Source organism: Monomorium pharaonis, chromosome 8, assembly GCF_013373865.1.
Source record: "Monomorium pharaonis isolate MP-MQ-018 chromosome 8, ASM1337386v2, whole genome shotgun sequence".
Lineage (NCBI taxonomy): Eukaryota > Metazoa > Arthropoda > Insecta > Hymenoptera > Formicidae > Monomorium > Monomorium pharaonis.
In genome coordinates, this window is record NC_050474.1 from 7,236,514 (window position 1) to 7,263,662 (window position 27,149).

Consider the following 27,149-nt stretch of genomic DNA (forward strand, 5'->3'; position numbering starts at 1 on the left):
TCTATTACACGTATTACATAATAATGAAGATATTATGTATTGTTCAATATTGTGTTAAATATTCAATAAAAAGTACAACACCCGGTTCAAGAAGGAGACTAGCATTCAATTACTACGAGTCAATTACCTGCGATCCATTAGGCACCGGTGAACCTTGAACTCCAGATGCCGCAACCGCGGCAATAGCTCTCTCCCGTTGTGCCAGAAGTTGCGAGACCGAGACACCGGAATAAATGCCGCCTATGCCTCCTAGTTTCCTCTTCTTCTTCTTGCTGAGGCCATCTGCGCACGCCAATAAAGTATCTCTTAATAAACCAGAATCCAATTACCTTCGATTCGCCGGCATCTATTTGAAATTGAATCGACAAAGGATCTTCCCGTCCAAAGCGCAATTGTGGAAGACGATAAGTTCTCGGCATTGTAGAAATTAAAATACGACTTATTCGCCCTAATCCCGCGCCGCCGGCTTTCTCGCTTATTATTCAGACGACGTTCCAAGCTTCTTAATGAAGCAAGTGTTCCATTTGAAATCCTGCCGCAAGGTTAAATCGTATTTAGCCCGACATTTCCGTGCTTTAACTCCCCCGTGCTTTTTGAAATGTCGGCCTTTCCCTCGGGCTCATTATCATTCCGGAAAATGTCCTTCGCGAAATGAAAATATCGTCGGTAATAGATCAAGAAGCGTAATAGAATGCCAAATCAGCTACCGTAATTAACTTGTTAAATAATTAAAACAATACTATAAGCCATACCTACTAGCCATACTATTAAATATTGTTCATATAACAAAAATTGATAATTATTACAATGAGAATTATTCTTGTTACATTAGACATGAGCATAATCAAATTTATAATTCAAATTATATAGATAAACTTATTATTATAATATCTAATCAATTTAAATTTGCCATATAATTAAAAATCAATGTATGTATAAAATTGAATGTTTTATCACTTATTTCTGCACAGCTTTAAATTGCTCAAAAATTGCTTTAAAAATACGATGCAAATTAATTTAAAAAAAAAATCGTAATAACAAAAAATGATATACTATCAGTGTATTAATCTAAATATAGTATAAAGCAGACATTTTTGTCTCAAAAATTCTGAAAACTATATACTTTAAACTTTTACAAAATTTATATCATAGAATTGCCATTCGATAAATATTAAATTGCATAATAACAAATGCAGTTAGATACAGAAAAAAATCGTATAATATTAGCATTATTACACACGCTATTAATAAATATTACATGTTAACAAAATTAATACAAATTCTGCATAAATACAAATATCGAAGAAATGTCTAATTCCTAAAGATCTTTAAAACATTTTAAAACTCGAGTCATAATGCTTTTGAAACGTTATCACCCGTATATTCAAGAATCGCCGCAGGGGCCATCGACACTTCCGAATTACCGTGATTTACGAGACGCGTTAGAAAGCAGGAGGGATAAGGTATTCAACGGGGCTAAGGGGATCTTTTATCTGTAAGCCTACAGAGGATAATTATTCTCCGTATTCTGCGCGCCGATTGACGCGGGGAAGAGAGGCCGGATAATTCTCGGCGAAGAGGGAGAGGCACGAAAACGACGAGAAGCAAAAGCAAAAGAGGGTGTAGAGGGATAGTAATGAATCTACGATGGGAGTAAGGCAACTTGTCCGTCCTGACGACGGCAGTTTAACCCGATTTCCAAGAGGAGGGAACGAGATAGATTTGCGTAAAATCTTTGGATCCATTTTGTGGCTTCCGGGGTTTTCGCGCGAACGCGTAAAGTCTCCCCGTCTACTTGGAATGCCTCGCAGTCAATGGCTTGAGCAATAAACGTTCTCGCCGTTAAACCCCGGTGAAAGAGGGCGACGTAGTAATTGGAAGATGTAGTTCGTCGTTTGCGGCTGTTTCCAAACGCTACCTTACTCACTTAAGCACGTTGGGACGTTCGCCGCTGGCTTGCCTGTGACAAACGATCAACTTTATGGAGCTCAAATTTATTTAAACTCAATTTTTATGGAGTCTATCTGTTCTCTCGCGCGCGTTGTCTTAATAAAAAAATTATATACTTGTCTATTGAAAAAACTTTGAATTCTTAAGACTGCTGCATTAAATTATACGTGCATGATGCAATTTATTATCGTCACTCACAGCAGGTGGAATTTAAACATAATACAGGTAAATTTTCAGAATTTTATTTATCAAATTTCGAGGAACTTCGAAGCATTTGAATAATATTACAAATAAAATGTACGACGCACGCTTAGAGCGGTAAGATTCTAAATCTTCCGGGATTCTCACTTAGTACCGCTCGAGCTAGAATCAAACGCACCTATGAGGGTGACATTCGTAAGATAGTCGCGGGTAGGATCCACTCTCTATCGGTCTCACTGACGCAGCGTCATCGTGAACGAACGCCGATGGCATCGTCGGCGCTGTGACTACGTCTGCAACGGTGGAGACGAGCATCTACGTCGCGAATCTACGTTCTCGGGCTTACCCCCCCCCCCTCCCCACAGCTTCCAGCCTCGCGAAATGACTCCCCTCAGTGCAGACGTAAAAGTCCGCCGAGGATCACGCCGTTACGTTACGCCAAGGCGTTGATGCAGACTGAGCGGAACGGGGGTCGAAATGCGCTTGCGCGACCAACCAACGGAAGTGGATGCAAGGGTGGCCCGGGGGAGAAACAGAGAGAAGAATAAGGACCCTCCGCCGAGGCAACGAACGTCACTCTCGGGGCAGGCGCAAGAATCACAACCGGACGCAGTCGTTGGACCGCAAAGCTGCCTCCGCTCCTTGCCTCCCCTACTCCCCTCCTCCACCTGCGCGCGACCGTGCTCTTCTCGCTTTCCTCTCGTACGAAATTAACCCTTATCAACTCCACGTCTACCATCACTGTCCTCCCCCCCCCTCCTCAGTAACCCCCACTGGAGGTATAGCCTAGCTTCTTTCGCTCTTTCTCCTCTTGGTATCCACCATCCGCCGCTTCCACCCATCAGCCGCACCCGGTCGCGGTAACGTTCTCGTTTTCGTCATCATCGTCGTCGTCGTCACAGGCAACGAAGGGAGAACGGATTCTTTCCTCTTCCTCCGAGACTTTATTGATCGTCGCCTCGATAAGAAGCGATAAGAAGATACGAACCGGCCGATTGGCCTAGATGGCCGGATCAGATAGCCACGGCGAACACTTAGTCGAGGAAATGCCCTGAGATTTATTCTTTCTTAATATAATCGTACTAATTCGTATTATAATCCTGCGTACGGTAACTAATAAAACTTGCTCCTTCATTTCCCGTTTGATTTACATAATGTCTTAAATTGTAGATTTCTCATTAACCGAGACTTGCCTTTTCATCTTGGCCGATGTTTACTCCGTTTCACCCCTTACATTTACTTCCTTAACAGAAGATTATTTCTCGCAGGGACATCCTATGTAAACACAGAAGTCTTCAGGAAAGAATACGGGCCCAATAGAGCGGGCGATGTTAATCTGTTTACACAACACGGTCCGTTGCCCTCGGTGGGCAACGAAAACAAACAAGCTCGCGTACAGTAAAATCCGCCGAAGGAATTTTAAAGTTTGCCACCTGCAACGAAAACCCGATAGAGAGTGGCTGTCGCGTCGGGGAGGGAGGGGAGGGGGAGGGAGGAGGAGTGAATTGGAGTTCGTCGCCCATAAAATCGCTTCTCGGTGCTCTCGGGATGTCGCCGTAACTGCCGCGTACTACGTCGACGTCGGGGACAAAAGTGATCGATCGAGCTCCGGGGGAAACTGTTTACGGGGGAAAATTGTTTAGAGTGTGACGAAAGATCGTGTAAACCGCGCCCTAGATTTCAACTGGCGTTGTGTACGATCAATGCAACGATTGCATGGCGCGTGATGATTCTCGTTAAGCGTGCGTTTACATTTTCAATCGCGTTAATGAAGTCGCACTTAATTATCCGGATTAAGTCTCGAACAACCGTACTACATTTTACCTCGCGGCGCGCAAAATGAAAACGTTCCGTTTAACATTTTGCTTAGCGTCTCTCTCTCTCATCGAAAGAGAGCTTATGACATAATATAATTTTAAATCATAGCAAACGACCTCAAAGCTCTCTATCAGAAATTTAGTGCATATATAAATAATTGAATAGTCGGTTACTTTCGCATTATCCATGGGTGAGAAACCACTAAAGCAATTAACATATTGGAAAACTTGAACTAATAAAACAATGCTTTGCAAACTTTAACGTTAGCAAGTTGCTTCGACTAATTGCGACTTCCATTTCGCTCCCGTGACCGATAAAACTGAAACAGACGTTCAATCATTTCTACTCCCAACGCGTGCGTGTAATCCGTCGTACGTAAACGAAGACCCACCCTCTTAAGCCGGCAAAGTCAAACTGAAAATCAGAAAAAGGGGGGAATTAAATCGGCTCCCAGCGGAGAGTGAGCGCGTTATGAAAACTTGAAGCTCGACGTTCAACGATAAAGATTCATTCGAGCCTCTCTCCACTTATTCCCTTTGCCAGTTCTTCTCCCCTGTCGTAGGCACGTGCGTATGTGTGTGTATGTGTGTGTGTGTGTGTGTGTGTATTTGCGCAAAGAGTGAGCCCGAATGCGAGCAACCCCCGACGGCGCGCCGAAGAGAGGAGAAAAGTCAGAGAAAAAGCCAACCCTGCCATCCAGAGCGTGTCGTTTTACATCACCGGGAGAATTGGAATCGAAGCGGCGCGGCGCGAGCGCGCGCGTCGATGTTAAAACGATCCTATAAAGTCCCATAAAAACACCGCCACCGACGCGTATACGACGGTATACGTATTATCCTACCTCGCATACGGGTCGTAAACTCGAGTTAAACTTCAGCCTCAGATTTGCAGATGTACAAGCACGAAACTATATATATATATATATATGTGTGTGTGTGTGTGTGTGTGTGTGTGTGTGTGTGTGTGTGTACTATCCTCCCCCGCGACGAGCGATGCTGCGCACGAGCGCGTCCATATGCAACAGAATACATCGTGTTAAGAGGATATTCTCGTTTAGAACTTTAAACAATTTATTTCTTTTTTTTATACGTGTTTTTTTTTAAGTTTCGGATTTTAAACTAAATTATAGGTATATTATAGATGAAAATAATATTAAAAATAAAATGCTAAGTCTTTTTTTCGAAATATTTTTTTTCTAAAGGTGCCCCTTCCACAAAATTTTCGTTACTGATACAGCAATCTTCATAAAAATTGACATACACGTAAATATCCCTTTAACGATACCGTTGTCCGCTGAGATTCTCATTCGCTAATCTTCGGTTAAGTAAATCAATAATTAAATCAGCCATCTTGATTTCCAACGTGAAAACTAAATACAAGTTGTCTCAGAAGAGGAAAACTCCTGATAGTCGTGAACTGGTTTAAAAATATGTAGAAATAAAGTCCAAAAATTAAGTCCCTTGCTTTCTCCAAGAAAATTATATTTTATCTTAACTTCTAGCGCTTGCTTATGTTTCTCTCTTGCATAATATGTATATTACTGGGAGGCTTCAAAACAACATTCTTTGTTGTAGCCCTTCCTGTTGCTAGTACACTCTCTGTATCTTTTCTCTATTGTATTGATGGCTGTTTGTACCAAGCAATAAAGTCCTATTATTATTATTATTACTATTATTATTATTATAAAATATATGGCCACTGCAATTACGCCACATGAACATTATACTGCATCGAAATCGCAAATGAAAATTTACAACGTTAGTCTTTTTGACTTAATAACATGCAAATTAATATATTTTTATAACGTATTTACGGTCTAAATATATCACTGCCGCGTTGTATTCAAGTAATTCGACGTCGAAGCGTTTCCAGCCCCGCTGCGAATAATATTAAAACGCGCGGTTACGACGCGCGCAGGGTGAAAGTTTAATAACCGTTGGTCGCCGACACGGCCGCGCTCGGCTTTCAATCTACAAGCGGATTATAATTTCTAGCCGACGCAATTTGGAATACAGGTAGAGGTAGAGGTACGCCGGGAACGCGTCCGTCGCGTCCTGCAACAGCCGCTTAATTAACGGCGCGGAAAGTAAGGGAAAAAGGAAGGCAGGGGTGAAAAAAGAAGCGACGGCGGGATGGGATACGTCGGTTATGGGATTTGGTAATGAAATTCGGTGGAGAGTTTGGCGGCTACGGTGATACATCATTCCGTCCTGCCCTGCACCCCGTTTTCGCCCTCCGTCGCGCGCTTCTCTCGAGCTTTAATGCCAACGTAGCGAAGAAAGGACGATTCTGAAACGGGTGGAAGAGGAGGAGGAGGAGGAAGCGAAGAATGAGTAGGTGGAGGGGGAGGGAGGGGGAGTGAGTGAACCGACTTCGCTAATGCCGCAATTTCGTCGTCCTTCTTCCACCGTCGACTTTTTTCCCTAATGATCACGGCTCACTTGACGGGGTGGAAAAACTTTTGGTCTTCCTCCAATAAAAGTTGGCACGTGTTCCCGCGCGACGGTGAATAAACGGTCTCGGCGATTATGGCGCCGGTTCGACGTCCGACTTGACAGAAAACTTTGTTAATACGACGGATCGATAAAGAAAGTTCCCCGACGCGCCCACACGAGCGTGTATGTGAAGGAATGTGGGTGTGTATGTGTGTGTGTGTGTGTGTGTGAGAGAAAGAAAGAGGAAGAGAAGGAACAGAGAATACATAGAATTTGATCTGTCAAAGTTATTGGAATATTATGGAAACGGATGTTGGAGATAGAAGAACCTTGATTTTGATCGATCGCGAGATCAATTTTGCCCAACGCGAAAGAAAATTCAGAAGTTTGACACAAATATGCTTATTCCGTGAAATGTATCATCGTTGTAAGTCAAAACAAGTGTACCCATCAAATTATAAATGTTAGAGAAAGAGCACCAATTGGCATGACAGAAATCCTTAGTTCACACATTCGTGACTCCTTTTCTATCTACATTCTCATTATGTGTCTGAATTCTGCCTACTCTTTTAGTTATACCTAACTTCTCACACGTTCATTTTGGTTACGTTGCGGAAAAACTGATTATTATAAAATATGAAGCAATATTATAAAAACTGCGACATTATTTGATAGAAGATACTTTCTAGTTTATATTTAGGTTTCAAAGTTTTATTTTTGGCTTTTAATAAATATTATCCAAAAATAAAGTGGTATACTAGTGTTGGTGATTTTTCTCTTTCTTTTTTAGATCTTTAAAGCACTGTAATTAGTTACGCCCTCAAAAATCTATTCTTATACAAAATAATTTTAATTTGGCACTACTGTGTGAAATTTTAATAAATTAATCTTTTCCCCAAAAAGAACAAAAAATGTATTTTCTCTAAAAAAGTAATGATATAAAGAAAATGCGCCAACTATAAAAATAGATGTTCATACGTACTAGAACATCTACTTTTACAAATATTAATTATTTAGATCTTTAGAGCACTGTAATTAGTTATAATATGTTTATATACAATTTTTTAAATATAAACTATATACAAATACTTTCTAGAGATATTAAGTATATGTAAGAGTAATTAAACAATAAAAATAGAAGTGACTCAACTTGTATAGAGAAGACCGAAGAACAACGTGTACACAGTGTCAAAACTATCAACTCATATCAAACTCATACGTCATAAAATAGCAACTTTCACCACTATTATATTACTTCTTCCGCTACATTTCTTCATTATCGTGTTTACCAGTAGCGAGTTCCCCCCCGCCCTTCAATCCGGACTATAATCCGATCATTCTGGTAGCATTCGCGTCCTTACCTTTTCTGGCTTTATCCGGCGACGTGGGCGAGTCGGCGTTCGCATGAATCGAGGCCGTTGTCGGGCCAGAAGATAAAGTCGACGACGAGACCGCCGGCGTACAGGACGCAACAGGACTGGCGGCCGCGGCCGGCAGCAGAAGTTTCCTCTTATGGTTGCAGAGCTTGGTCATCTCCCGCGTCTTGCCCTGATCCGGGCTCCAAGGTCGCGTCGCAACCTGAAACAAGAACGTTGCACGCCACTTGTTATTCGCCTGATCGTATCGCAGCCGGCGTGATGGGGCTAACGAGCTAACTTCGAATCATTTCGAACACATGACGAAAGCCGTCTCGTCGAGCGTCTCTCAAAGTTTCGATAGTCTCTCTCTCGAGACTTTGGGACGACGTCGGTTTAGAGTTTCCCGAACTTACTGTGTGGATCGCAATCCAGTTTTTTAAACGGCACACATATTCATACCACTTTAATCCTTTTACTTTTGAAGAAAATTTTTTTGTTACAATTTACGAATCCATTTCCCAAAATAAAGTAGAAGTTTCGAGAATTTGCTTACCCTCTATTTTTATTGATAAGTATTGATTAATATTTTTGACGCGTCAAAGCAAATTATTTTCACACGCAAAAGAGTTTAATAATCGCAGTTCGATTCAAATTTGGTTTCGTTTCCTATGTCATCGCTAAAAAAAAAAATCTCTCGCGACTCACACTTTGGGAATTCCTGACCCAGGACCTTGTATCTCTTACGGGGATCAAAGGAATCCTCGACAAAAACTGTTTGCCAAAAGAGCATTTTCATCGGTCAACCTATTTTCGTCGAGAGTCTGACCGACCGACGCGCGGAATGTGACTCTCATGAATATGCGTATCCCGCATAAAATAAAGATAATTTCCTTTGTCTCTGTCGTATCGGATCGCCATAATTGGCGAATATCGACGGTGAGAAGCGGCCACACGGCGCGCGAGGCGAGGGGAGAGAGAGAGAGAGAGAGAGAAAGAAAGGGAGGCCCGAGGGAGACGGTGGCCCCGGACGGACGATACTCATGAATCTCATGATCGATGCGCGATGCTGCGGAGAGCGGAGTTAAAACGCGCCCGAGTTGGAAGGCCGCAGGCCGATGCCCGTAATGGCCGTGCGCGCGGGCCTCGTCGTGTTACTTGTCAGCTCGGGAGACGTTCCGCAGCAATTTACGGCCGCAAACACGATGCCATTACCAGCGTGTCGTAAATAAGATGATACCGCTTGATATATAAGAAGTATCTGTAAAGCGCGCCGCGCGAAATGTTAATCGTCGCGGCCGTTTTTCCGACGGTCATCGCGACGCTCGCACTGGCGATCGGCAGTATAATTGCTGGCGGCACAACGGAAAGAGGGGCGGGGGGAGCATCGCACGGAAAAAAAAGTCTGGGTCTTTAAATTTTAAGCAAAGCTTTAGGTATTTTCAAGATGAATTTTAAGATTTTGATTTTTTCGATTTTGATCGATTCTTTATCTATAATATTTAAGAAAGTAAACTTTTTTAAAGATTCATTGACACGCTTTCAAATTTCTAAAACGAACGTCTGTACTTTGTTTTAGAAGAAGGAGCGTAATATGAATTAATTGCACATCTAATTAAAGATAAATCCTGCGCGCTTTTATTATGCATTTTCACCAATTTAATCAATTTAATACTTTGACGTTGCTATTCTCTCATAATCGGATTACCGGCTATGTAATAATTTCTCTTTAAAATTATAATATTTACTGTTTACCGTGACATTAACAACTTTTCAAAAGGTTTGCTCGTTAAATTTACACGAATTAATGAAAGTCATTTTAAATGATCCGTAATTAGGACCGGCGCTTTATTCGATGTTACGCGCAGAGCGGTTCGAACGCTTACAGACGCGAATCGTCGAGTCCTGCACGCGAATTTGTCACGTGCAGAGAGAGAGAGGGAGAGAGGGAGGGGGGAGAACCTCTGGTGGGTTAATTAAGAACGAGCCGAATATGGCGCGGGATTATATTATACGTACACACACGCGCGACGCGTCGGCCTTGCATCGTCGGGTTCCCCGACGACGAGTCGCCGCGCCGATGTAATGACGTACGCACACCGGTGGTTAACTCAATCAGAACGTGTTTTCTCCGACTGGTCTATTATTCATTCCCCTTCCAGCGGCCCGCTCATCAACGATGATCACTTTACCGGCTAATCACGCCCACTCCGCGCCCCGCGATCCCGAGGAGAGAGAGAGAGATGGGTGAAACCTGCGTCGCGACCCATCTCGGAAATGTTGTTGCGAATCAAAGATATTGTCGCGACAAGCACATAGGCACGGACGAATTGAGGATTATAATTTACGAATCGATTGTGGCTACCGCGAGATCAAAGAGATTTTTTTTTATCAAGAAGGCGCATAGCGATGGCCATGGTATCCAAGATTTTTTTCAGAGTAAGGTTTATCAATTCTGTTATCAACTTTTTACTAAATATAAATGTTGAATATTTGAAATCAATGCTATCCAACATTTTGTTTTGGGATTGAAATCAAAATCTGTGTACCTGAGTTTGAACGAAAAAAAATATTAGATTTTGTAAATCATAATTTTTATTTCCTTCTTGAAGAAAATTTAAAGGAAATTCAATTATAAGAAACGAAATTTAGTTCTTTAATATTATTGCTATTGTTATTGTTAAATACAAAATATTTGTGATCATTTTTTCTAGAAGAAAAACTTTTTAAATTCAGATAAAAATACAAAAAAAAAGCTTTCTATAAGAAAAACATTGTCAATTATAATTAAAAATGTGATATTAAATTTTAATATATTTAAAAACGGAATAAGTGAGACCAAAGAAGATTACTTAACAAAATTCACATAAATTAAAGAATTATACAATTTTTCTCCGTAGCGATTTAATACATCTTCAATATTTTATGACAAAGAATTGACTCAGAGTCAAAATTTGTTCTTTTTTTTCCATTAAAAAAAATAAACAAATAAATAGAAAATTTCAAAGATTTGACACCCTTTCCTCGAACACGCCCATAATAGTGACGTTCACTTGAAAGATGAATCTTTTAAGGTCGTAAGTGAGATATATAAAATGTTATCGAGTAACCGCAAATGTGCACACGCGATACGTACGAGAGCAGTCGAAAATTAAGTTCCTTCCTCAACACGCAGTCATTCTTCTCAAAACGAAACCGCTACAGCAGACATACGTATATCGCACGCGAAAACTCTCCTTTTTTTCTCCTTTTTATTCGCGCAATGACAACGATGCCATTGCCTTCGAGCGTGCTGTTGCGGTTTCGTCATACGATTGTGTATACGTGCGCGAGGCATGTACGCAAGGTGTTTGCATCACTATCTAAATAATCCTCGTCACCGAGAGAGCTGCATATACACGCAGCCGCCACCGCCGCCGCTTTCCACGGCATTATTTCCCGTCACACACGCCGCCCGTTGCACGCAAGGTAATCACGACTGGCGGCGGAAACCGCGATTTAATCCTTTTTCTCGGACGCAAAATGAGACGCCGTACTGCGACAGAAACGACTTTAATACGATAGCTTTTACCCGTTCCCTTGTGTCCCGATGAACGTAGCGGGAGAAAGAGTTCCTCCCCCCCTCCCTCTCTCTCTCTCTTTCATTCTCCCTCCTTCTTGATTAGACGATCTTGAAAGGGAAAATAAACCGCGCGTTATGCGCTGGCGTTGTAATTACCACGCCAAACGAGCCAGCCCGTACACACGCAGTGTTCTCCACCGGTTTTACATAAAATTATTTTATATAATAGGTTACTGTGTACCGCATATAATTGCGCGGGCTGTATTACGTCAGGAGAGAACGAAATTAATACTGCGAACTCTCCTGGAAACTGTCCGGAAACAGATGCGTCCGCGATAAACATTTATTGTTTTTTCTTCTTTTCGCGTGGCCAAGCGCGCGAAAGGTAAAGTGCAACGGGATTATATTGTGAAGCGCTAGTGTCATTATGGTTTTCTCACATACGTACGGCGGCGGTTCTAATTGCAAGAACCGTCCCCGATCAAATTTAATAGTAATGGAGGAAGGGACAGAAACGCGCCAGTTAGAGACGCGATAAACCCGTACGATATCGGAGGATATTTAAGGATGTATCGGACTAAAGTTCAGAATGGCACAAAGTTGTCAGAAATTTGTAAAATTGTTCTTTTGGTTTCCCTAATGTACTGCAAAAAATTGAAAACGCATCCACCAAACGGTTGCTGAGTTATAACTATTTTAATTTTCACTGATTTTACATGGTATCCTTTTCTATCTTATGGAAAAAGACGATCTTGACGGATGGAACAGCTAAAAAAATATAGAAGAAATAGTACCAGTGTTTTGAATTTTTTTGTACATCTAGTATATGAATAGATGAAAATATCTGCCAAGTTTCAATTGCCTTCACAACACCGTTTTAAAGAAATAAAATATAACTTGAGACAATTGTGCGTTTTCACTGTCAAAGGTTTAAACTCATAAGTGAAAAAAAATCGCAAATACGTGAAAAATGCCTTTGTAAGAGTAAAAATAAGACTCCAACTATCGTTCAAGTTTCTTACATCTAGATTTACTGTGCGTTAGGCGTAGATATTTAAGTATTTCAAATTTCATGCACCTTTGTCTAAGATTGTATGTCCAATATACATCCTTAAACCTTTCTCGTTTACCAGCGCCAAGGTGGTGCGCGTGCATTAATAATTATCCGCGCGAGACAAGTCGCGGGGACACAATCCGGGATGCTCCGACATCGTAAATCGATGCGCGTAAAGCCGCCCCCCTCGCGGAGGGTGTACCCGTTCCACGCGCGATCTCTCTCCGCGAGACGTTTTACCTCGGGAGAGAGGTAAATCATCGAGTTGCCACCACGTATATACCGACGTCCACCCGGATCTCGGGGCCCCAATCAATCTCCGCGCGCTCTATTCCTCTCCTTCTCTCTCTCTCTCCCTCTTCAACTCGCGCAGACCTCGAGGTCGTTAAATTAAATTTATGCCTGCCTCCCCCCCTGATCCCCTCGTCCCCTTCCCCACGCGCGCGAACACTCTCGCACGCCTGCGGAATATCGCGTTTATCGTTCACCGCGCGACATTACACCGAATTAACGTAACAAGGCTATTAGTCCGCGATTTTACGACTTTAATTGTGACAGCGGGGACCAACGGCGCTGCGGCTCGTCGTCGTTCCCCGAGTCCCACAAATTGGCTCTCGAGACAATCGCGCGCGCGCGGCCCCATGCTGCGCCGCCGCCGTCGTACGTAACTGTCAACCGCGGATAATTAAACTCGCGTTTACGTATACGCGTATACGTACGTGAATGTACGATTGTTCGCGGGGAGCGACGTACGTTTTCCCAGGGAAACGTCGGCCCGCCGCGATCCGCGGGCGGATGGACGACCGCGGTCTCTCTCGGGGTAACAAGTGGCGGGCCATTCGTTACGGGCGGGCGCGACACGTGCAACAATGTCTCTAGCTAAACGCCGAACTAGATGTTGCTACAATTGAATGAAACGGCGAACGCCGCGTCGTTACGTAAAGTCGCAGCCGTTTAAAGCGAGGCCGAATCAATTATCGGAATCTCCCACACAATTGTTCGCGCGGTTATTATGAATTTCCTGCGCAATAATGTGAAATAAAACCGTTAAACTAAACACACACACACACACACACACACATACGGTAATTCGATTACGTGCGCGTCACCTCCCAAGTGTGCGGCCATCGTTTGCGCTTATCGCAAGCGAATTTGTAATAAATTGTAACAATATTATTAATAAAACTCGAATGTTTCACGCGCGGCGCAATCGATTTAACTATAATTTTTGGATAATTGATTTTAAACCGACTTTCGCGTTACGACATTGTGCAGCTTTATCATTTTGCGGGAATATAAAATTTTAGAGAGAGAGAGAGAGAGATTTGCGTTATTAAACTCCGCCACTATTAAAAGTCTCGCGTCAAAGCCGGGAATATGGATCGGCAATGAGCGTTTGTCGACGTCAATGCGAATATCTAATTTACGATCGACGACGACGCTATGTTCCCGCATTAATATCGCCATTATTGAACCCGAGCGATTGTCGAGCGTAATGAAAGGTGCCCCGCGCGCGTCTAACAATCGTCCACAAAGAGCATTTGGCGCTCGCCGCGTTACAACGCGCCGGCAATTGCGAAACGAGATGCAACGACGCGCAATTAATTTACCGAATTTCGAAATTGCACGCGCGCCGAAGAATATAACAACGAGCGAGGACTTTCCACTTTGCCGAGCATTGTCGGTTTAACATTGGGAAAAAAAAAGTGAATTTCATTTTTCGGCCCCTCGATATTCGCAAGGGTCCGAATTATTCGGACTTTCGGATTCGACTATTTTCAAGGAGAAATAAAACGGACTGGTGCCCGCGCTTTTAAGTTAACGAATCGATTAATCGGCGAGACTGAAAATAGACTCGCGCGCGAGTGTACGAGGTGTCTCGGGGATATTTAGGTCACTAGACATCAGGCAGGTAATTAATTCATTAATTAGTAACTCTTCAACCGGTAATTGCGTGCCCGCCTCCATTTCTCACAAAAGGTGCTTACCTTGATTACGACGACACGTGTACAGAAATAAGTGCGTGTACGTGTGCACTCGCTCCCGAATATTCAATTAATCCCTTAATGAACGACAATTACAGTCTCTGTCGCGGCGCTACACGCACAACGCGCTCTCATCTTATTATACATCACGGCGGCGGACCCGGCGGCTGCAGAGAGAAAGAGAGAGACAGAGAGAGAGATAATAAAATCGGAAATGCCCGCGCATCACGGCGCAAACTCGATGAGCTGTGACAATTTCAGAGGTCAATCGTCAGCGATGACGTGGGCGTCACGAGATGATCCGCAGAGAGGGGAAAAAGAAGCGCCGATCATCATCCACGCTCGGTAATCATCCATCGATGATCATCTGGTTGGCGGGATACCGATTCATCACGCGATAAGTCACTCGCGTAGGATGCGGGTCCCCCACGGTGGGAAGGAACGCTTTTATGCCAACGCTCCGCTCGCAGGGAACGAAAGGGAGCGCGTGCTACGTGACGCTCGCTTAATTACCACTCGTTCATGAACGAGTGACCCGAAAGACCGTGCTTCTCCATTACTGCCTGTCGCTCGAGGCAACACGATGAAAATAAACGTGACAACGTAACAAAATAATTCACAATCAGTAGACCTAGTTGCAATCTGGACGCAACGGCGGGATCACGACGGGAAATATTAGACCAGGGGGGGAGGGGGAGAGTTTCCTAAACTTTTGTGTGGATCTGAGTTTAGAGATTGTGAAAAAGCGGGGAGAGAAAGAGTAAATTAATTTATATATTTATTTACGCCGCTTTTAATTCTCCGACATTATAATTTTTTTTATCAAATACAATTCGTTATTTCTCTCAAAGTATGAGGTTTGAGGAATACGCTTATTTTCTATTCTACTTCTATCGATAATATTTCTGACGTCGCATCGAAGCGAACGTCATCTTTACGTTAGAGGTTCGAAAGTTTATTTGATTTCGTTTCCTGCCGTAGGTGAAAAATGATTCGCGACCCTTTGTACTTTGGGAATCCTTGCGGTAGACAGCCCTCCCCCCTCCGGTCCTCGAACCGGATAATTTTCGCGCGTAATAAAATTAATAAACCGCGCTTAACCGTACGATTGCTCAATTGCCGAATAATCGCGGATGATTCACTCTCGCTCGTTTCGCATTCGCTCCTTCTCCAATCCCCGTCGTGCCCCCGTAATAGCGGCGCGGGGCATTTCCTCGAGATCTCTTAACTCATTAATCAATTAACCGGCTATTACCGCTCGCAATAGGAGCATCCGCGTTTAATCGGCCCTTTAAACCCCCCCTCCCAAAACAAAATAAAACGCAGAAACGTTACCGAGTAAGCGCGATTGCAGCTTTAACAGCTTGGCGAATTCGACAAACGGGTATACATCATTGTTTATTAATACCGCAAATACAGCGGAACCGGGAGATAGCAGCGAGAACGGGATGGAAGTGATCCTCATAAATCGCAAAATGGATAGCGTCATCCGATAATTAACATCCGCTCGACCTCGTTTCCCGTGGAGGCGAGAGGATGCTGCGCGCATCGAGCCGGAAGGGAGGGTGGATGGGGACAAAAGATCGAAGATACGTCGTCGTCGGTGTCGCCGTCGTGAAAAGCGCAAACGAGGGACGATAATTCAGAAGTCGACGGTCGTTGTAATTTTATCTCGGGCGGCGGCGCGGCCGGGGGGGGGGGGGAGGGGGATGGTGGTAACCTCGGGGAACGTAAAGCGAAACGGAAGGAGAAAAACGGAGGTGGTGGATGTGCCGTAATGTTTTACGATTCTCATTTATAATGTCGGGTAATGTTCCGCTCAGTATGCGGTGCGTATTCGCGGACGACGCGAACTGCATCGCCGTCGCCGTCGTCGTCGTCGTCGTCGTCGCCGCGCGCACCCCCCACCCCCTCCCCCCCCCGGAATATCGTTCCGCGCGGCATTAATTCTCGTATCTGGAATTTATCGCGTCCCTCTGCCCCTTTGTCAACCCTCTGCGGCCGTTCTTTCCCATCGTCCGCGAATATTTCGCGAGTTGGAAATTTAACCGGCGATTTCGCGAACGAGGCAACGCGCCGCTTTTTCACGGTTCCCCCCTTTTTTTTTCTCACGGAGAAAAAGGAAAGGAGAATGAGGAGGCCGCTGAATTATTTTCGTTCCCCCCCCCCCTGGGTTGTTCATCTCGCTCCGTAGGAGTGTTTAAAGCGTAATGCGAGGCCTGAAATCGCCGCGCGCGCGCGCGCCGCGCGAGAAGACAGATTCCAGATCTTACATACTTAATTATCGGGGCTCGTAAATTCTTATAGCGGCGAGAAATCGTGCAGCCGCGCGGCCCCCGTCGTTTAAACAGGGGCCCCGAGGAAAAATCGACGCGCCGATAAATTGATCGCGGGAGAGGAAGTCTGCGAAGTCGGGTGACTTATACCACCAAATTACTCGAGAGAGGAGATACGTGGGCGCGCCCTGAATGTTTCATCCCCCGTATGATAAATATTTCCCGCTAAATAACTCTGGGGGTGCGGGGGGGGGGGAGGGGAGTGAAGCGGACGTTTTTAGGTGCATCAGGAAAAATTATTAACGTGCCTCCGCCCGGTTAGAAATACGAGGTCCCCGACCTTTCCGCGATATTGCCGTAATCTATCGTAAGTGCCAGATGGACCGTTATAAAAGTTGCGCGTATATAGGGGAGGGAAAAAAAAAACCCCGGGAAATAAATTATAATTGCATCCATCACGGTCGCCGTAACTCGATTAAAAAGAACGCAAGTCCGTATAATTCAGCGTAATACGCCCCAGATAAGCGTACAGCACTTAGCTGAAATTAACATTAATAAAATTTGCCCGTTCCCGCAAAATTCCCAGAAGACCTACGCCGGAACCTTCATAATGGCCGCGTTTTACGAACTTCGCGGCTCGCAGGCTCATTTATAAAGCTTGAACGGGGGAAGACGAGCGGCGGTTCCGCGAATTCAATAAAAGATGCCCCGAGTGTGGGCGGAGGAGTGCTCACTTTTTCACGACGCTATCGAACGCCATCGCGTTCAGCGTCGAAAAGGAAAAGGACAATCGTGAGGGATAATGCGAACGGTGAATCATAAATGTACGGGCGTAGAGACAGATATCCTCTCGCGCTTCCTTTGTGCATACTCGTTCTCAAGCACTCCGATTGAGAAAAGAATTCTATTATTTATTCGGAAATTTATGAATTCAGTGAGGAACACTTTGAGGTAGCAAAACAATCGATGATCTCGCGCTCGGCGAAGATATTATTAACGCGGTACAAAGTGAGATGTGTGCCGCGCTGTATTTTTAATAATAAACTACATACAGGTGTTCGTACACACCTACACGTATCATGTTTCATCGAGTTGGCCAAATATTATGGTATAAACATAACTTCATATCGCGGCCAATTTTACTCAGAATATAAACGATGCACGAGATCTCCGGTCCATAATAATAATAATAATAATAATAATAATTCGAGCGAAAATTAATTTCGTTCGAGTTATTATTATTATGGAAGGAGAGAGAGAGAGAGTGGAATGAGCCTTAATTAAATGTGCCTTAATTAAGAAGAAATTATCAGATGTCGTCATATCGATATGCGAGCCACAGAGTTGAATTCAAACAGCTCGTTTTCAACAAAATTCTATTATCCGTTATACCGTGATGTACAAATGCAAAAGAGGAGGAAACAAAAAATCCAAAAGCTCATTTATTTGAGCGAAACTACAATTGACGTGTAACGCAATTGTGTAATGCGATCCATATATATGATTATATTATAATTATATATTCTATAATTTAATGAGCCTGGCAGCAATAAAAACGTTAATTATCCCGTATCGTTTTACAATAGCTGTATGAAACTGACAAAATGCTACATTTACATCTGCCCAAGTTACACACCACCGTGTGTAACAACCGTACGAGCGCAAATACCATTTCCTCGTTGAAGATTTCACTCGAACAAGCCCCTCTTACGAGCGGACAACGTGTAATATACATTAATGTATAATTAATTAAACGCCAACGACGTAATGCGAAATAGCTATACGTACGCAATCTATAATCATTTTATTAATAACGCGTTACCAAACCATTATCGAAACAGTTACGAAACAACGGCAATTAGACTACCGATCTCCTGTAGACCGGACGGTACGTGTGCCGGTTTGCGTTAGCGTACGTAAAGGGAAGTTGTCCCCGCTCGTTTAAAGAACTTTAAAGCCACGTACACACCGGCCGCCCGCGCGACGCTCATATATGTAGGCAAATGAAGGGGAATCGCAATTTCTGCGACGGCAATTTATTCGGGTCGAACGGCCGAACGGGCGTATTAATATCCGCAAATGACAGGCAAAACACACGTCTCGATCGACTCGTAATATCACGTTGCCGGCACGGTAATCGGGTCGAGCCCCTGCGTTCGTCTCTCGGCGAACGACGAGGATCACGTGCATAACTATCCGCCCCCCCCCCCGCGAACCTCTCTCTCTCGTTTTATCACTCGCATTATGATGTCGGAATATATATAGCGCGCTGTCCGCCGCCGCGCCTTGGAAACACCGGCGAGTAATCGCCGCGTATCGATTTTCTGCGTGACGACTTCTGCGGAACGGTGCTAAAGCAGCCCCCTTTTTATCGCCGCGGGAACCGTGCGTCGCCCATTAGGATCTTTACACTCTCGCAGGGAGTGCGAAACCTTCATTTGTCCACGAGATCGAGATCCGTATCCGAAATCCGCCTCGACGATTATTTGTTCGAATTACTTTCGGGGTGTCTTACGAGCTCCTAACAATTTTTCAAGTTAATCGATCGAAAACCTCCGGTTATCGAGAGCTCGTCGCTTGCCGCGTTCAAGCTGAAATAATGAAATGATTTTAATAAGGGTCACATAAAAAGCGAGAATCCAAATCTGAGTTGGGTAATAATTGCTCAATAAATCTCGAGTGAAAATTAACCTCGTGTAATTTTTCATTCTGCGATATTTAGAGAATAGCGAAGAAGTTAAAAGTTTAATAATAAAGTTGAAACGTTAATTAACTTTTAAATGAATAATTTGTGCCTTTAACTAGTTATTTTTAAAACACAAACTTAAATTTCTTTTTACAAGTTAAAAATTACTTTAAAGGTAAAAAAAATTGTAAAAGAAAAAACCTTTTCACATAAAACAATAATGGTCCTTTCACGTATAAACTTAATTTACGAATAAATTATTCAATTTAGAAATCCATATTGTAAGTGTTTTATCTAAAATAATCTGATTTTACAAAATTACGACATTCTAATTTAATATAAATAATGCCTTACAAAATTAACTTTTGCCATGACTTAATTTAACTTAATCTTAACGCAATTTTTAACCGAGTTAGTTTTTCATTCGCGCAACTTTTAACTAAATTAATTTCATTCAATTAAATTAAATTAAATTTTTAAAAAAATATTAACTTACTCAACCAATATCAATCTACAAATTTATTTAACTGAAACGTTCAGACCTTTCCATCGGGTAAATTAAAAAAGTAATTTATTAACGTCCTTAAAATATGAAGGTGACATTCACACCGATAAGCGAATTCAATCGCAGCGCGCGAATAAAGCGACGAATTTACGTGCGCGAGAAGTGGGATGACGGGGAACAACTTACGTGTCGAGTGTCTTTCGTTTTCGAGCGGCGAAGTCATGACGACATTAAGCCGCGGAAAATGCATCGGCGACGCAAACGTAAAGAGCACAATTTTACAACTCGCGCCTAGCCGCGCGGACAATAACGCACGTAAATGCGGATGTCGGGGTTTGCGCGACACTACGACAGCGTGCGCGTTAAGCCGCGACGACAAGAGGAGAGAGAGGGGGAGGAGGTGGAATCCGTTGAAAGCCGATGCCACGACGTCCGTTTAATTTAATTAAATATAAAATCAATTACGCGCGACGCGTACACGTAGCTTCCGCGGTGTAGGACTCGCGGGGACGACTCGTCCGTGAAGAGAGAGAGAGAGAGAGAGAACTGGGGGGGGAGAAAAAGAGTTCGCCTTCTGCAAAAACAGAATCGTCGCCGATGAATCGACGCGGCGCGCGAGCCGGCCACGGGAAGCAAGCAATTATGTAACTATCCCGCGCTGATGGCCGACGATTAAATCTTCCCGCAACTATGCGCGCGTGCATGTGCATATATGTGCATACGTTATGCGCGCGTCAGCATCGTGACTGGTTGTTTTTGCGGGAAAATATATTTACGTAGTGCAACTTCACTAGAATAGCATTAAAGTTCGCCAGTTTACGTGCGTTGTATTCGTAAAGGCGGGTAATGAAGTAAAAAAGCAATTACTTTCACAATTATCAGCGTACAAGCAAATGTTATTTATGTTTAAAACTATACGTATAGTAACGGAATAATAAATACACGCTTATAGAGCCAAAGCTGGTTGGATTTTGCTAAGTACTTTAATAATTGAATGTACAAACGTTTCGGCACATTGGTTTCGGTCATCTTCAGTGTACAACAACAATTTTCCTCGCAGTTACAATATATTAATTATTAAAATACTTAACCAAATCCAATCAGCTTTGACTTTACAAGCGTGTATTTATTATTTCGTTATTTGTTCAATAAAAGAGCCCGTACTGATATATCTTTAATAAAATATTACAAACTAGAATTTGTAAACACAAAGTACACGAAACTAATTGGTCGAACGTAGATTATTGGGAGTTTATTTTCTGCTGCAGATTCACAAAATAATTATAATTTTTAGAGAAAACTCGATTGTGGAAGTGAAAACCTTTGCCAGTGATATATTTTCATTAAAAGCAACGTTCGACCTTATGAAAAAATTCATTGACTCGTTATTATATTAGTATTTAAATTTTAAAAAATGCAACAAATCGTCGATTCTAATTTATTTCTATCTTTAAAAGGCAAATATGTGTAAAAAAAAAATCGTAAAACTATGGCGAAATCATATTAAATAAACACAAGCTTATTTACAGTCAACAAAATTAATTTCTTGAACACACCAAATGTTGAGTTTATTTTATGCTACAAATTAAAAACATACTTTAAATAGAAAAACACCAAGGGTCTTCGCTTCTAATCAAATTTCCGCTAAAAAATTAGATTTAGTGAATTTACAGCTTAAAATAAACTTCCACTTGTGCAGCTAGGCAATTAGTTTCGTAATGGTATTATTGCATTATACATTTCACTATTGTAAGTCAAGTTAATAATAACTATCGAACATAACAAATATAATAAAAAAATAAGAAAAGATGTTAAAAAATCATGTTTCTATCATATGTATATAAACTGGATTTTAAAATCGCTCTCACAGCGCCGAGGTACACCATATACATCCAGTATTCGCATTCCCGTAACGACATCGATACGCGCGCACGGAACCAGCTAGCGTGCATATTCGACCGCGGGGAGATAACCGCGAAGCAAACGCGATTCCGACTCGGTAATAACTGGAAACGCCGGGGCCGTCTCGGCGCGATCGGGACGGTAATGTGAAGAATAAACCGCCGACGGCATGGTTTATTTATCTACGCTTTTAATCGATTCCGAATAAAGGGCCCACCCTTCGCATGGCGACCCGCTGATTGGCAAGAAATCGCGCGCCACCCTGCTCGCCACCCGAAAAACCGGTATGAGTTACGGCGCCGAGATAAAATCGTCTCTCTCTCTCTCTCTCTCTCTCTCTCTCTCGCTCCCGCCCGGGATCAACGATATTGCGCCGATCCTACGAGACGACAGCTTTTTCTTGCGGGTTATGGCGAGTACCGCGCGCGCTTGGAGAAATCCTGAGTATCGATACGATCGAGTTGTCATACCGCAAATCGCTTTTTCAGCCGTCGCACTCGCCGTCGGGGGAGGAGGGGGGGGGGAGGGAAGGGGGAGAATGCGCCGCGCTGCGCCGTCCGGCATCTCCGTGATATTAATCTCGGATGAAAGTTAATTTAGAATTGATTTACAGGTACACGATCGATACATCGTGGCTCGTCGCGGATTATCTTAGTAACCAAATAAATTGCACGGGGTGTCCCACATACCACGTGAGTGACGATGAGTTCTGTAATCGAATCGGTGAACGCGGAAGGGACACGAGTCATATTTCTCACGAAAATCACTTTTCTGCAGCGTTCAACTTTATCCAATATTATATATATTCTCTTGCCTAAGTATTTCCTTATTTTTGTAGTGGCATTTCTTTCAAACCAAGCACCGAAAAGAAGGTATTCTTGGTTTGCAAAGAAATTCTAAAAGTAAAAATTCGTATATTGGGAAAAGTATATAATTTAGGTAATAATAATCAACCCTAAATATTAAGCCTTGACGAAGTAGTTTGTTTAGTGATATTTAGTAATCGGTTGTTATTTAGTTATTATTGACATAACCAATAGATATTACTAAATATTTGATTGCATTAATTAGACATTTAATTGGAAATTTTCACCAAAACATTATTATTATTATTCAATTCGTTTCTTCTCTCAGTGTAACAGGTATTCCTTATAATTTTTGTAAAGATATTTTTATAAAGAATTTTTATAAAGACAAGTTAAATAAGATATAAAGAGGGATTTATTCTATATAGAATTCATTCTTCACACAAATAAAAAAAATTAATTTTAAAATATATTATAGAAACACATTGTTTTTCATCGACCATGAAGCTCAGTATATTAATCTTTAAAATATACATATCTGGAACTAGATTAGCCTTTTTTATAACTAGGTCTTTTTCAAAAACTCAATATTCAGCTCTTCGGTATTCCCCGATCTCGATCTCTCTGGCAAGAGAATAAATCAAACGATAGTTAAAAAAAATTCATCACCCTGTCACGATAAGGAAAATAAAGAATGCATGTTTTGCTCGTCGATAAGCAAATTGGAGGAGAAACTTGAAATGTCAAACGTCGTACGTGCACACGATCGGTTATAAATTCCGCAACTGGAGTAACTAATTGTATGTACATGCGGCATTTAAATGTCGAAAGGATAAGCGCGCGAGTGTAACGCGCTACTTGAAAATATAATGAACCGTAAGTTACGATCGCTAACTAAACTTTGTACTATAAGGTACGCAAACGACGACGCGCGTATAAACAGAAGGATATTCTGTCATAAAACGCGCGACTCTCGCGCAAGAGTTGTGTAACCGGCCGAAGAGCAATCGACAACAAATGGTTCCCGCGAACCGCGCGCGCGCGCGCGCGGGGCTCCGAACGTCGCTCTTATGCCCGAATCACGCTAGCGATTAGCGATTGCGTTTGCGCTTTACAATTGTCTCTTGACCAATCAGAAGGCAGCTGCCGGCGATTATACGATTAGCGATTCTTATTTACCTAACCGTCTATTTGTCAAGAGACAATCGGTAATCGCTAGTGTGATTCGAGCATTACATGCATCCATCCATCTATCCATCTCACGCTCGGCCATAAAAGCCCGATCGCGCGGATCGCCCGCTAATTGAATTTAATCTCAATCGACTTTTTACGTCGCCGATCGATAATTGCCGAGACGGTTTTGCGAAAACTGGTCGCCGCGCGCGCGGCGGGCCTCGCGTGCAACGTGCATCGCGCGGTAATTGCATCCCCCGGAGTTGACGAGGTCGCGAAAAAGAGAGCGTCGGCCGATAAACTTCGCGTCGTATCTCCCTGATTGCACGGCTACCTTCGTACCACAGTTACCGCTTTATATAGAATACACTTTGGAAGAACGTGACGCGTTACAATCTATATAACGATTACGAGAGAGCGCGCCGACGTTTATACAGGGCACTCTCGACGTTAACGTTATACGGCGGCTAAAGCAGAAAACACACCGTCGACCACTCCGCGGCCCTTCTCGTAAAAGGCGCTTTGAACGTGGCTTCGGTAATTGTTCGCTGCGAAGTGCGCAAGGAGAAAAAAAAATCTTTATGGTTTTATTTTCCATCCGCGAGGAAGGAGAACGAGAGAGGAGATCCCTCCCCCCCCCCCATCGTAAAAGCAAAGTCGAGTCGTTATTTTCCGGAGGCCGTGACGACGATGACCTGCGGATTTTTAACACGACGCTTAATAACGAATCCGCTCGCGAACCCAATACTTTTTTTTTTTTTTAAACACTCGCGCCACGTATTCTTCTCGATTTACGGAGAGCCGCGATAAATGGGAAACCTCTCGGAAGTTAAATCAATCAAGTCCATTTTTTTGCAAATTTCTTCATTTTAGTACAACAAAATATAGAATAAGGCGATTACAATTTCGTAGAACCTTAAACGAAATGGAACTGTCGAGATTCAAGATTGTTAATTCCGTAAACTCATTGTGTGAATCTCTTCTTTTTAGTCAGAAAGTTCTTTTTGTTCGAGTATAAAAAAACTTTCGAACATTTTACATGAAATACTTACGTACAAATCTGAACAATAATATTATTCCTTTGTCAATTTTTCTTTTGTTACCACTATAAATTGTAAACGACAAAAACAGTTTGTTTTCTGTGAAAAATATCGGTGATATAAGTGCTACATTTAAAATTTAACTTGCAAAATGTTTTTAAATACTTATTACAACGATAATTTCTATTTCACATTCATATGTTAATTAATTCAGTTTACAAACTTTGTAATTAATATAATTACAATAATTAATATTTATATTGCATTCTGTGTTCAAAAAACAAGAATATATGTTAAAAGTGCAATATACATCTTACTTTACGTAATTAGTTTGCAATTTCCCCAATTTACTTTTCTACGGGGTCAATTAGTTTGCCTTTGAGAAGTTCAAACAGCTGTGATGGCGTCTGTTTCATTTTACGCAAATTATTCCATAAGAAGACTTCAAGATCGACACTTTCACGCGCTTGAGCGAAAAAAAGTCGCACTCGATATCAGGAATTCTTCAATAATTATGACAGCCTTGAATGCCCGATTTCCTTTGAGGAGACCGATCGTCCCGCGCCTATATCCTCAAGTCTAACGAGTAACAATAAAAGAAGAATGTGTAATGCAATAATTTCGCCGGTTGGGAAAAAAGTCGCTCGCGTGTCCGAGTAATTACTTGGAAGAAAGACCTCTTCGCATATACGCCTCCCCGGCGTAAGTAATGACCATCGGCGTGTAATTCCAGACCCGCTGGTCTCACGCAAAAAGACTCTCTTTTAAAGAAAAAAAAAACGAAAGGAAAAAAAAAGGAAAATCGAATCCATTATACCTCCGTTTGACATCTATATGGATGTATTGGTAATAATCAGTTGGACCTTGAGGATCGATAGGTTCATTTATACGGAATAAAACCGGGAACGTGCTGGAAGGTGAAGGGCGGTAAGTGGCACCTCAAGGCGAAATACTAATAGCGGGGGATGGGGGGGGGCCGCGCAAAGAAAATGAATCGATCTCAATTATCGCGGGAGATAAGGGCGGAAGACGGCGGAACGCGGCGCTGCGGCGGGTAAATAATATTTATCACTCGCTAGAAAACCCGCATTACCATCACTGCACTCGTCTGTTTTCAATTCCTTACCGCGCGATATATATATTTCATTCCGCCTCGCGGAAAGGATCAATCTCAATTCTCTCAATCTCAATCCCGGAGTAATAACCGGGCCTGGATGGGATCCTTTTAAGATACTCGCGCTCTGAATATACCGCGCAACATATAAATATCCGTAATCTCGCAACGATTGAGATCTCCCTCGCTCCAATAATTCATCTCGGTAGTCTTCTCTTACGGCCTTCCTCTCTCTCTCTCTCTCTCTCTCCCCTCCCGCAATAAAATCCGCAACAATGGCCTCCGACGTTTTTATCGTTCCACTTAATAACGAGCAAGCGCCAACTGACGCTAAACGTTACAGCCGGGGATATTCATGAATCCGATAATTGTCCCGACCTTGGGACAACGCGGCACGATCGCGCGCGCTCCGCCGACGCGACGCGGCGTCCGATAAAATTTCATCGCGATCGATCCGCGCGATATTTCGATTCTCGCGTTACTTATCTAACAGAACCGCGGCACAACGACGGCCGGGGGGGGGGGGCCCGCGCAAAACCGCGATGTACGTACGTCCGGATTGAAAATAAACGACCCGCTAAATATTCCGGCCTGACATTGCACACCGGCGCAATAATTGCGGTGGCCTCGGAATACCTCGCGTACTTCTTCGTTCTTTGAATTGCGCCTCGTAACGAGTACGGCCGATAAAACTGCACGCGCATTGAATGAAAACGATCGTAGCACGAAACTCGTTATCGAAATATGCACCCATTTTGCTCACCACCGGCATTATTCTCGTTATTTACGATGGGAAGCCGAGCAAAAAGGAGCTAAAACGGATACCATCTTCTGGAGCAATAAGCTTCTGTTATATGGTAAATATGAAAGTTAAAAAAAGTGACATAATCTTGAGGCAGTAATAAAAAGAAGCGTAATATAGGGGGAGAATGCATACCACGGTCGCTTGAATCCTGAATATTTTATATTTTCACTTAAAATTAATATGCGACGTTTAGTGACAAAAATATGAGATAAAGAAAAGTGCATGTTGTTTTGTGCATACTAAAAATATTTTAAATAAAGTGTAATTAATGCTAATTTTGGGCTGTTTATGTATTTAATAATAATGTAATCATTTAATTCTATTTCAAATTTTTGTATTTTCATCAAAGATTTATGTAAAATATTGTATATTTATTACATATAATATTTGAAATTATTATACAAAGGCTAAATCGATACTCTTATAAAATCTATCAAGTTTGCTGAATCGTACATTTTAGACGATCGGTTGCTTAAATCATA

At 42.6% G+C, this 27,149-nt stretch overlaps 1 protein-coding gene across 5 annotated transcripts in view; it reads right to left on the reverse strand.

Annotated features, from left to right (window-relative positions):
• The window catches only part of LOC105829932 (polyhomeotic-proximal chromatin protein), a 260,143-nt gene that overhangs the window by 15,301 nt on the left and 217,693 nt on the right, over positions 1-27,149 (reverse strand). For all 5 annotated transcript variants that reach the window (XM_036290726.1, XM_036290727.1, XM_036290724.1 and 2 more), the window contains 2 exons: positions 7,766-7,982; positions 128-282 (listed from right to left, as the gene is read on the reverse strand). In XM_036290726.1, the coding sequence (XP_036146619.1) occupies positions 128-282; positions 7,766-7,982 (372 nt within the window). The remainder of the gene's footprint in view (positions 1-127; positions 283-7,765; positions 7,983-27,149) is intronic.